This window comes from Ziziphus jujuba, chromosome 1 (genome assembly GCF_031755915.1).
Source record: "Ziziphus jujuba cultivar Dongzao chromosome 1, ASM3175591v1".
NCBI classification, from domain to species: domain Eukaryota; kingdom Viridiplantae; phylum Streptophyta; class Magnoliopsida; order Rosales; family Rhamnaceae; genus Ziziphus; species Ziziphus jujuba.
The window spans coordinates 39073488-39085928 of record NC_083379.1 but is presented as its reverse complement, the minus strand read 5'-3'; the positions used below and the strand labels follow the sequence as shown (position 1 = coordinate 39085928).

At 30.7% G+C, this 12441-nt stretch overlaps 2 protein-coding genes across 2 annotated transcripts; one reads left to right on the top strand and one right to left on the bottom strand.

Annotated features, from left to right (window-relative positions):
- Positions 1 to 1111: 1111 nt before the first annotated feature.
- On the top strand, positions 1112 to 4061 carry LOC125420832 (probable polygalacturonase At3g15720). Its single transcript, XM_060814136.1, has 9 exons — positions 1112 to 1258; positions 1454 to 1591; positions 2012 to 2152; positions 2270 to 2299; positions 2411 to 2618; positions 3138 to 3219; positions 3324 to 3432; positions 3566 to 3682; positions 3813 to 4061. The coding sequence occupies exons 1-9, from the start codon at positions 1112 to 1114 to the stop codon at positions 4059 to 4061; spliced, it is 1221 nt and encodes a 406-aa protein (XP_060670119.1).
- A 4690-nt stretch (positions 4062 to 8751) lies between these two features.
- Positions 8752 to 11703, bottom strand: LOC107403617 (mitochondrial pyruvate carrier 4). Its single transcript, XM_016010531.4, has 5 exons — positions 11545 to 11703; positions 10698 to 10796; positions 10450 to 10502; positions 9775 to 9848; positions 8752 to 9054 (listed from the first exon to the last, which is right to left on the bottom strand). The coding sequence occupies exons 1-5, from the start codon at positions 11597 to 11599 to the stop codon at positions 9003 to 9005; spliced, it is 333 nt and encodes a 110-aa protein (XP_015866017.1). The 5' UTR covers positions 11600 to 11703; the 3' UTR covers positions 8752 to 9002.
- Between the last annotated feature and the right edge of the window lie 738 nt (positions 11704 to 12441).

Sequence of the window (12441 nt, the reverse complement as noted above, 5' to 3'; positions counted from 1 at the left end):
TTAATACTACAGATATACATGAGGATGATTCGCACCATAGACGAACTTTATATATATATATATATATATAAAGGAAAGTTTTATTATGTTTGGTATATACAACTTTTACAGTTCTAAAATTTAAATTATTAACTTTTCAACTTATTAGTTTAAATTTTTAATTTTTTACTTTGTTGCAATTTAAGCTTTGTTAGACTTTTGATTATAAGGTTTAACTACAATTTTAAACTATATTAATTTTCAAACTATAATATAGTATTATTTTTAAAAATTTTTTATTTAGTACCCTTTGTTTTTAAAAGAAGTTTATACAAATCACCTGAATAGCATTAAATTATCGCATTATCAAATGTTAAATTATAGAAAATACTTAAAATTCATATTCTTAAAATTTTACATTTTAGCATATTCTAGATTAAAATTTAATAAAATTTAATATCAATCTCTTCAATCTCTTCAACCTTGTCAATCAAAAGTAAAAAAGGAACGAATTTCAACAAGTTAAAAAATTAAGAATTCAAATTACTAAATCAAAAAATTAAAAGCCTAAATTATAAAATTTTGAAATCCAAAAGTATCAAAATGCATTTAGTCTATATAGAAGTGGTCGTGTTATGTTATCCTCCAATTTTAGGTAAAGTAATAATGTTAAAAAAAAAAAAAGTGGAAAGTAAAACATTCAGGGAAGACTGTTATTGTTATTATTATTATTATTATTATTTTTTATTGAGGGAAGATTAAAGGGTTGCAACTTGTATTCAGTTTGTACTACTTTTGAGTAGATATGTACAGTGAGGAAATTTATTGGGAAAAAAATATAAACAATTATGGAATAAAATGGTGAACGAAACTTAAGCCAAGTAAATGCATACGTATCTATTGAATATGCAAGAAATTAATCCATTCTATAATCAATGTAAAATATATATATATATATATATATATAATATAATAATATATTTACAATTTCCTAATCAACACTGCATGCCTTCAGTATAAATAATATATAGGCCGGAGCACAATATTGCTATCATCTGTGTGTTATCAAGCATCTGTGTGATTGCATTTGTTTGTGTTTCTTCTTAATTTTCTTCAAACAAATATAAAAGTAATGAAGAACATTCAAAAGTTTGTAATTAGGTTTATAGTATTAATATGTATTACTTTATCTAACTATTTTGGCACTGGACATGGCGAAGCAGTTTTTAATGTTCTTGATTATGGTGCTGTCGGGGATGGCATACAAGATGATTCTCAAGTACGGAAACACCATCAGCTCTCTCATGGCTAGTTTTGTTTGATGATTTTCATGCATATATATAATTTCTTTCATTATTATTTTTTCTCCCACAAAAGCATAAATTATAATATATATACATATATATATATATAAAATAATATTTTGAGTGATGAGTGTGTTAGATATATACCAACTAAAATTGCTTTGAAAAAGGCATTTTTGAAAGCATGGGGAGCAGTATGTGGACAAGGTGAAAGCTCAGCAACACTTGTAATCCCAGCAGGGAAAACATTTCTTTTACAGCCCATAGATTTGGCAGGTCCTTGCCAAACGAACAGCCCTCATGTTCAGGTAAAAGTATTAGTACAAAAAAAACAAACAATAAGAACTGATTTCAACCAGCTTGTTTCAAATTAATCAATGAGATATCCGATGTCATTAATATATATGTATATATTTTGATGAATCGTGTAATTAATATATATCTATATATATATTTTGTAGTAATGCTATATTTATTATTACAAGATAATAACATTAATATAGAAGAAAGTAGTATCAACTTCCAAGCATCGACCACACCACACAAAGTCAACAATTAAATAATTTGGGTTGATTTTCTGTTTTTTAATGTTTAATTTTGTTTAAACAATCATTAATATTTCTAGTATATTGTAATAAATAATAAACTCAGGCAAATAAGATAAAAAATTCTTGTTTATTATAATTATAATTCGTTGATCAATTAGTGAAATGGGTGGTGAATGGCAGGTTCTGGGAAAAATGGTGGCACCTGCAGATCCTAATGTGTGGGAAAAGTGTGGAGGATTTTGGCTTTCTTTCCTAAGCATTCAAAATCTCATCATGGATGGATCAGGAGAAATCGACGGGCAGGGTTCATCCTGGTGGAATGTAATGATAATCATGTCTCTCTCTCTCTCTCTCTCTATATATATATATATAGGATTCAGTTTTAATTAAATATTAATAGTATATCTATCTAACACCAGATTATCACTGTGTTTACAGGGGAAGCAGACCAAATGCCAACGACCCATTGTAATTAAAACGATCTTCTTCAATTCTAGATTAAAAGATAAAAATGGGGTTCGTTTAGAGTTTAAATTTTGAATTAAAATTTAATAAAAAGAAGGAATTATTTGCATGCAGGCTGTACAATTCAACAAGTGTAATAATCTTCAACTGAGTGGACTCACTCTTCTGAATCCCCCAAATGCCCATATACAAATATTCGGAACCAATAGTGCGTACCTCGCCAACCTTCATCTCAATGCACCAGAAGATAGTCCAAATACTGATGGAATTAAAATCGGTGCATCAACCTATGTTCAAATCCATGACTCTGTCATTGCCACCGGTAACTCTTAATTTCATATACTATTTAATTATTAATATATACACATACACATTTGCTACAGTATCGGGTATATGTTCCCCACCAAATGTGGATGTCTAAAAATTTATAAACATTTGTTTTTTTAAGGATAATGCATATAAATAAATTTACATATGCTTACTTTTTTAAATATAGACGTATAAATTTGTTTGGCGCTTATTGATAAATGCCTATTATAACGAAATTAAATATATATATATATATATATATATTTTATTTATTTATTTATTTATTATTATAATGGATTATATTTATAATGAATGTAGTAGTTGCCCGACATATGCTTGACCATGTTATCCATCGTGATAAAATTTTAAATGAGCCTGAATTTTAAAACTACCAAACCAGGAGAACATGAAATTTGCTCTGTGTATATATATATATACATATGTATATATACATCTACATTGCATAGGACTGTTTTTCCATAGTGGAGGAGGGCATTAGGTAGCTAATGGTGGGTATGTTATATAACAACAGGGGATGACTGTATTGCATTATTGAATGGGACGAATTATATCAACATTACCAACATTGCATGTGGACCTGGTCATGGGATTAGGTTTGTCAAAAACTCAAAATTTTGTTAATTTCATTAAAGTCATTTAGATTTTAGCCCATGTTGATGATGACTATATATGTATAATGTATATGTATATTCAACAGTGTGGGAAGCTTAGGAGGAAATGGAGATTATTCAGTGGTAGAAGGGGTACGTGTGTACAACTGTAGCTTCAACGGAACAACGAATGGAGCAAGAATCAAAACGTATCAGGTGATTAATCTTAAAATAATAATAATAATAATAATAATAAATAAATAAATAATAATTCGAGAATCTGACTTCAAAAATGCGTTGAATTTACCTTTTTTTCAATACAATAATCCTCTATATGACATTTTTTCAGGGAGGTCGAGGGTATGTAAGGAAGATACACTTCGACAAGATCACACTAATTGCAGCTCAAAACCCAATTATCATCGACCAGAATTATAATGCCCATGGCAACAGCAATATTAACCAGGTTAGTGCAATTATTATAACATTATATATATGTATATATATAAACCCAAATAAAGCAGAGGTCCTTTGGAAATTATTATTATTTTTTGATAAATTTTTGTGTGTTGTTTATTTGTATGTGATGAATACAGGAAACATCATTAGAAGTGAGTGATGTAACATACAGTGGATTCGAAGGAACAAGTGCGGATGAGCAAGCCATTACAATAGCATGCTCTGCTTCTCCAGGCTGCCTCAACATTACCATGTACGGAAATAAAATCACTTCCTCTGCACCAGGAAAGGACGTCTTTGCCTCCTGCAACAATGCCAAAGGAACTTCCATAGATACTGTGCCCATAGTGCCTTGCCTCTCAAGCAACTCCAATGTACAACTCTAATTAATTACTTGTAAACTGCCCATATTTATCTTTAATTAAAGTATGAAGATTTATATTATGGTTCACAAGTATTCAAGGGTATGAAACTATTATAAACTACATAATCCATCAAAACACAGAGGGATGAAAATAAATATGATCAAGTACCAAAATATGGAACATGGTTTAGGGTGTGGGGGATATTAATTAAATATGCAATGTCCAAACAATTCTCTGCAACTCATTTAAGTTTAAGTTTCGAAGAGCATTGTTTGGAAACCTTAACCAAACAAAAAAATACTTCCAAATTGATTTTTTTTTTTCCCCTTTTTTCCCAATGCTTCAAACTGGAAAAAAGGTTCTCAAAAATCCGAACGAAAAGATAATAATTACAAGATGTCAAGAACTATCAAAACCACTGGATTTTGAAATAAAAAGTAACTCATGTTCTACTTATAGAAAATGACCTCAAAATATGTATGAGCTTTTAGATGCCGATTCTTGATTCTTTTGAGACAGCAGCTCCTGCTTTTGGCTCAAAGATGTAATCAATGTCTAAAAGTATAATAATTTGAAATATAGTCAAATCTCAAGTTTGAATGATATTAATCCATAATCCAAAATTAAGTGAAAATAATAATAATTATTATTATTATTTTCCATGAAACGGGATTAATAAGGAAGATTCAATCAATGGTAAGCCTTTCACGTCTATATTGTTGAAGTTGTAAATTTAAGTTCAAGTCATACAGATGGTTTCATTATTTAGAAAGCATTTCCCGTAGGACTTTATTTTGTTACCTCATATTTATTTTTCTTATGCTGCATTAGAAATTAAAAGTTTATTTCCCTAAGGATTGCTTCAAGGTGAAAGTCTATTTTCAGATAGTAAAATATTTTAAAAAAGTAACTAGATGAATCATTAATTAATTAAAGTTTTACACAAAACCATTGAAGGAAATTGTGAGCTAATTATCTATTAGACATCTACTACATATGTCATATAGACATGTAAGTCTTTCTAACTTCGAACAAAAAAGGATCTAAATGCATGATTTTTATCTTTTTTCAATTGGAATTATAGTTTCACTGATGGGCAAGGTTGATCATTTCGGAATTTTTTATTTTCTATTTCTTTTTCTTAGAGTAAGGCTTCAAGGTTTCAAAATAATTTATGGATGATTTTTACTTGTTTTCTTTTTTCTTAATTCATTAGCAATATTAGGTTCTTTACGGGACAATCAATTAATGGAACATCCTCATCAGTTTAATTAAATGGAAACAAAATTGTGGAAAGTGGAAAATTGGAAATAAAAAGCTAAATGGTGTTAAAGGTCCATTTAGTATAGTTTATGTAAGAAGAAAGAAAAAATGTTAAAGCTAGATGATGTTAAAGGTTCATTTGGTATATAGCTTATATAAGAAGAGCTTTCAGTTTTAGAGTTTTTTTCAATAGAACTTATGTAAAAAAAATTTATTAAAAAATAATTAGTGTTTGCTTGTTGCTTAAGTGCTTTAACTATTAGTGTTTGCTCATCACTTTAAAAAAATGCTTTTACTATTTCATTCAATTCTTTTTCAAGCTTCTCAGTAAGTTTAAAGTAGTCTTTTTGAAAAAACTTAAAATTTTGGCTTCTTCATTTTGAGTTAAAAAAACTTTTCTTTCATCAATAAACACTTATTGATTTGTAACAAAATATCCATTTTTTTAAGCAAAAAAACTTATGACAATCAATAAGTATTTTTTGCTGAAAAATAAGTCATATCAAAATTAACATGTAAAATTTTAAAATATGGCATTTGCTATTGAAAATCTCTTCATTGGAGATGCTTTGAGTAATACAGTGGAGGCAGATAATTAAAGATTGTTTGCAACTTGTAATTAATACTCTTTTTTTTTTTTTTTTTTGGTTAACAGATAATACAATGAGGATATTTATTGGGAAAATATAAAAAAAAATTATGGAATAAATGGTAACGGGTAAAAGAAACGGAAGCCAAATAAATGTATATGTATTTATTGAATTTGTAAGAAATGAATGCCTTCCATTATCATATAAAACATACATATATATATAAAATAAAAAAAAATAAAAATAAAAATTACAAGTTCCCAATAAACAATGTCTCCACTGTACATATGTTTGCCGGCCGACAATATTGCTAGCAGAATCATCTTTGTGTTCAAAAGCATCTGTGTGATTGCATTGGCTTGTTTTCCCTTCTTAATTTCCTTCAAAAAGTATACATAACTATATATATATATATATATATATATATATATAATGAATAACACTCAAAAGCTTGTAATAAGGTTTATAGTATAAATTTGTATTACTTTATCTAACTATTTTGGCATTGGAAATGGGGAAGCAAATTTTAATGTGCTTGATTATGGTGCTATTGGGGATGGAAAAAAGATGATTCTTAAGTAAATCCCATCAGCTCTCTCATGGCTAGTTTTGTGTGTTAACATTTTCATGCACATATATTCTTTATTATTATTTTCTTAAATGCATATTAATACTACATATATGTTCTTTTTGTCACACAAAAAGGCATAAAGAATAACGTATATATGTTCAAGAATATTTGAACTGAGTGTGTTAGATACTAACTAAAATTTTGCTTTGTAAAAAGACAATCTTGAAAGCATGGGAGGCCGTATGCGAAAAAGGTGAAAGCTCAGCGACACTTAAAATCCCAGCAGGGAAAACATTTCTTCTACATCCCACAGTTTTTGCAGGTCCTTGCAACACCAACAGCCCTCATTTTCAGGTAAAAAAAGTAAAAAATAAAAAATAAAAAATAATAATAAACAACAAAAAAATAAATCTGATTTCAATCGGCTTATTTTGAATTAATCGATTATTGTAGTAATGCTTTAGTATTTCTAGATAGCATCATAAATAGAAGAAAGTAGTTTTGAGTTCAACTGCCAAAGCATTGACTTATTTCAGTCAACAATTAAATAATGTGGGACGTGGTTGATTTTCTGTTTTTTAATGTTTAATTTTGTTTGAACAACAATTAATGTTTCTAGTATATTGTATTAAACAAACTTAGGCAATTAACATAAAAATTTCCTGTCCATTATAATTATATTTCATTGATTAATTTGTGAAATGGGTGATGAATGGCAGGTTATCACTGTGTTTCCAAGGGGAAGAAGATTTATATTATGGTTCACAGGTTATAGCTCAAACTATGGCCAAAGAAAACTGGGCGCTCCCCGAGAGAATGACCCATTCAGAGACTCACTCTGATATCCCCCAGAAGCCCATATCAGTATATACGGAAGCCATAGTGCACACCTCACCAACCTTCATATCAATGCACCAGAAGATAGTCCAAATACTGATGGAATTAAAATTAAAATTGGTGAATCAACCCATGTTCAAATCCATGACTCTGTTATTGCCACTGGTAACTCTTTCATTTTCTATATAATTGTTAACATATATATATATATATATATATATTTATAATCCTGCTACGATGACTATATTGACCAGTTTATAAACATTTGAAACTTTCTTGTGTGTATATATATATATATATATATATATAAAATCGTCACCAATACTATGAAAAACCGTCACCACTATTGTGGTCCTCATACAGACCGTCCTTCCCATAGAATTTCGGTATATATGTATATCTATATACATTGCATATGACTGTTTTTCCGTAGTTGAGGAGGGGATGGCGTAGCTAGTGGTGGGCATGTTTATTAGTGTTTGGCATAACAACAGGGGATGATTGTATAGCACCAGTTGAATGGGTCGACTTATATCAATATTAGCAACATTGCATGCGGACCTCGTCCTGGGATTAGGTCTGTTCAAAAACTCCCATTTCGTTAATTAATTTCACTAAAGTCAGTTTTTGACCAAAAACAAAGGAAAAAAAAAAAAAAAAAAACAAAACAAAACAGTTTTTTTTTTTTTCTGGACACATTTTTGTGTGTTGGTTTGTTGTATGTGATGAATTCAGAAAACATTAGTAGAAGTGAGTGATGTAACATACAGTGGATTCGAAGGTACAAGTGCGGATGTGTAAGCCATTACAATAACATGCTCTGCTTCTCCAGGCTGCCTCAACAATACCATGTACGGGAATAATATCACTTCCTCTGTACCAGGAAAGGACATCTTTGCCTCCTGCAACAATGCCAAAGGAACTTCCAAAGATGCTGTGCCCACAGTGCCTTGCCTCTCGAACAAATCCTTCAATAACTCTAATTACATATAGACAGCCTACCTATTTTCCTTTTTGTTTTGTTTTTTCACTTTCACCAGTTCAATATATAGTAATGGAACCCAAATAAAAACCCTTTTTTGGTTTGGTAAGTTTATTTTCTAAAGCATAGGACTCATACCTGTGTCACTCTTAAGTCTTTTCTAGTCATTCCTTAGAACAGTTGAATATCCAACTTGAGATCACATTGGCTAAAGTTTCTCAAGCGTTCATACATTTGAAAACACAGAAGTATGAAGTTTTATGCTGTCTTCCTCAAGTACTCAAGGGCATGAAACTAACAGAAGTCAGAACCTAGACAATTCATCACAACTTAATCACAGTATAGTGATGAAATAATTTATGATCAAGTAGCAAAAGATATTATTTCTTGGGACACAAATTTAAAGGATATTAATATGCAATGTTCAAACAAATCTCTTCAAGTCATTTAAGTCCTGAAGAAGGAGACTGTTGTTTGGAAACCTTCCAAACCAAGAAATTCTTCCAAATTGAATTATTACTTTTCAATGCTACAAACAGGAAAAGTTTATCAAAAATCAGAATGATAAGATAGTAATTACAAGATGTCAAGAACAACCACAAACACTGGATTCTGAAGTAAAGCAAATCATGTTCTGTTCAACAGAATATGATATCAAAATATAGAAGAGCTGACAGCATGAACCCATGTGTTAGCAGGTCCTGATGAGAGGTCCGTGCTTATTCTTCTGAAACAGCAACTTCCGCTTCTGGCTTGGAGAAGTAATCATGCCTGAAAGCATTATAAGAGGTAATTAAAGGGAAAGATATATTTACAATATAAATACCCATATACTTGTAGCTAACATAAGTAATATATTAATAAATAATTAAATAAAATTAAAATTTTTAACCACCCACGGCTAAGCCAGAGATACCAGGCTTGCAGATCAACCATTATCCAAACGGAGAATGGGATATTTGGGTTGACATTAGATTGACCGCATATAGTTATTGTAATATTTTAATTTTCTGTCTTGCAGTGGAAATTTAACCGTAGCATACAGCTACTAATACCTTTACCAAGAAAAAGAAAAAGAACCTATATGACTCATAATAAACAAACCTACAATATCAAGTTACCAGCTAGTCCCATTGACAACTGATATGTACTTAGATACTTTTTAACACCCAGACTTAAAATCAGTCTTACATGATCACTAGTATATGATTACAAAGAAATGACATTATACAGCTTTAAGAAAAGCTTCTCTAATTGGGCTCTAAAAATTTTGAAAAATCAGTATCAACCAGGCAATATGATGCATTAATCATCAAAAATATATAAATCGTATTTCATATCTTTTCCTATTTCTCTCGCTAACATCCCTTATCTATTAATTATTGTACCAAAAACTCCTTTGGGTTGCACAACATCCTTCAAATACCTTGAAATGGTTAAATGTATCTCAGGTCATCTATGCAATAGATTTAAAGCTCAAGTCCAGCTTACCCAAGTTTTCTTGATAACTGATACAACCCTGTCCCAGCCATGACAATGTTAACACTGAAAAGATTCCAGTTTTTCTGCAATATCAGAATATAATGAGAACTTTCAGGTAAACTCGAGTTAACCAAAAACAAGAATTAAACAATGTTCTCTTAATTGATTTATTAAGTTCAAAAACAAATAAAATAGAATAAATACCCTACCAGGTACAATAAGATGTATTACGACTGTTTTAGGAAAAACGAACAAGCTTCAAGTGTTAAGCTCATATAATTATAAGATGAACAACCATAAGAATTATAATAGATGTTAATTTGCTATGCAGATGAGAAATGTTACTAATGATACTCAACTCCAATAAAGTTTCCTTAAAGAACTTAAAAAGTAGCATGGATGTTCAGAGCCGAATACAGAAATGAATTCGGAGGAAATACATCTGCTTAAATGTTTCATGTTCTTGTAAAGTCAACCAGCAAAGCAACTTCAAAACACTAGGGTATGAGCTTTATTATAACGACAACACATACACACAATTTTAGACAACACATACACACAATTTTAAACAAAATAATTCGTGAAATTTTTTGGAAGAAGCATATAACATTTGAGATTTATAAATTATAACAATCATCATGCTTTAGATACTAACATCTTTCAAAGCAGAAAGATCAATCATACCGGAGTAATCACCATACTGTAGCGTGACCATATAACTCCAGTGCATGTTACAGCTGCATAATAATAGATAAAGTTATGATACAAAAAATAAAATCTTTGTTATTGAGCAAAACACAAAGACAGGCAGATCTTTTACCAAAAAACTGAAAGTAGCAGCTTCTCAAACAAAGGTAAGTTATCCCTATTTCCTTTAAGGTGGGACATTTGTTTCTTCTAATTTCTTCATTTGTCGGAGAAAAGATACATACCTACTTGCTGAGGGTAAGAGAGCTTTTCAGGTGGCTTTGTGAAGTCAGCAACGTTTGCCACGCTGATGCCCCATTTGAAAGTTGGAGCCCAAAAATGAACTGCAAGTTTTCAGAAACACTCTTTTAACACATTTGACTTTAAATGCTAATACTCACACGATCAAATCATCCAACACAAAAGTACTATGAAAGGAAGGTGCTTGTTAAGGATTATTGATTTATTGATCACCAATAAACCAGCTTTCTACGCCCGCATGTATAACTAATGTTTCATGTACTGCATAAAAACAAATTAACAAGTTTCTGCAATAACGTTCCACCAACGTTAACCTACAATTATTGCATCATTCCGTGTAGGAACTAGGACGCAGAATCAGCATTCTATGCCAATGAAACATGATAACAAGTGGGGAAAAAAAATAAATAAATAAAGCTTAGTTAAATATCTAATCAGACTTGCAAAATGGATAGGGTAATTATGAAGTTTGAGCAATGGCAAGGCTTCAGCTTAGCTAGAAATGCTTTTTATCGATCTGTTTTTCCGAAGGAGTTGATGACACAAAAGTTATAACTTTCTTCTATCGTGAGTTAGTGCTATTTAGAAAACACAACCACCATTCTAAAACTCAATTAGAGTGGAATCCATTGGAGTAAAGCAAAATCCAATTCCACCAAATTCTCGCATCACCTACACAAATTTTCCACTACCCAAATGCAAAAGTTTAATCTTTCACCTGATCCAATCTAACAAATAGGATTCTAAGAAGAAATCGGCGATCCAAATCCCAAGCCACATAAAAAAGTAAAGGCCCAAAAAAAAAAGGGTATTAGGGAAAGAAGAACGAACTAGTTTTGGGTCCAGCAGGGTGGTTCCAGAAAGCTTGGAGCTTGGTAGCTGCCATGGAATCGATCTCTTTCTCTGTGCTCTCTCTAACTCAGTGAGCGGTGTCCAGGAACAACCACCAGCCCCTCTTTACCTAACCTTAATATGGTCAATGCTGTTGGGGACCCGACCCAAAAAACGTCTTAATCCTGGTCGTTTTAATAAATTATTCTTTTTCTTTTTTTTTTCTCTTTTTTTTCAAAAGCTATTTCTCCCCTTTTAATCCTTATCTTAGATTCTTCAATAATAATAATAATAAATAATAAAAAAGAAAAAAAAAATCCTTATATCGGAAAGTATACAATATATTATATAATTTTTTTTCATTTCGAGAAATTCTAATTACAATGTAAAAGTACTTTTACATAGTTTTTAAAAATTTATATTATCATAATATCCTTAATCCCTATTAAATATTTTTTATTTTTATTTTTAGCTTTTAAAGGTCAAAACTTTACATCCATTAGTTTTTTTATTTTTATGCAAGGACTTAAGTAATGAGCCCAAGTTATTGGGTGAAATTGGCCATGCGAATTAGGTGCTCAAATATTGCTCTTTTGGGGTTCCACCCTTTGATGCGCTTGGAATGGAGGAGGCTTTTAACATGTGCTGAAGGAAAACTGTCTTATGGTGACGGTGAGTTGTGAGAAGAAGAAGAAGAGGCAGAGAAGTAGTGCAAGGCAACTAGAGGGGTCGCCAGTAAAAGAAAGAAAGACAGAGGCTTAGTTGGCTGGGCTTGATGATTACTACTGGATGTTTACATTGAAAATGATCAGAAAAATTCATGGATTTATGGTGTTTCTCTGGCACCGGTCCCTCTCTCAATGCATGGCTTATCGTTTGAGAGAAAAGAGGAAAAAT

Coding starts and splice junctions, on each gene's coding strand:
- LOC125420832 (XM_060814136.1), top strand. CDS start 1,112: ATGAAGAACATTCAAAAGTTTGTAATTAGGTTTATAGTATTAATATGT. Junction 1,259..1,453: donor GCATACAAGATGATTCTCAA/GTACGGAAACAC, acceptor GCTTTGAAAAAG/GCATTTTTGAAAGCATGGGG. Junction 2,300..2,410: donor CCAAATGCCAACGACCCATT/GTAATTAAAACG, acceptor ATTTGCATGCAG/GCTGTACAATTCAACAAGTG.
- LOC107403617 (XM_016010531.4), bottom strand. CDS start 11,599: ATGGCAGCTACCAAGCTCCAAGCTTTCTGGAACCACCCTGCTGGACCC. Junction 10,797..11,544: donor CCCTGCTGGACCCAAAACTA/GTTCGTTCTTCT, acceptor GAAAACTTGCAG/TTCATTTTTGGGCTCCAACT. Junction 10,503..10,697: donor CTCTTACCCTCAGCAAGTAG/GTATGTATCTTT, acceptor ATTATTATGCAG/CTGTAACATGCACTGGAGTT.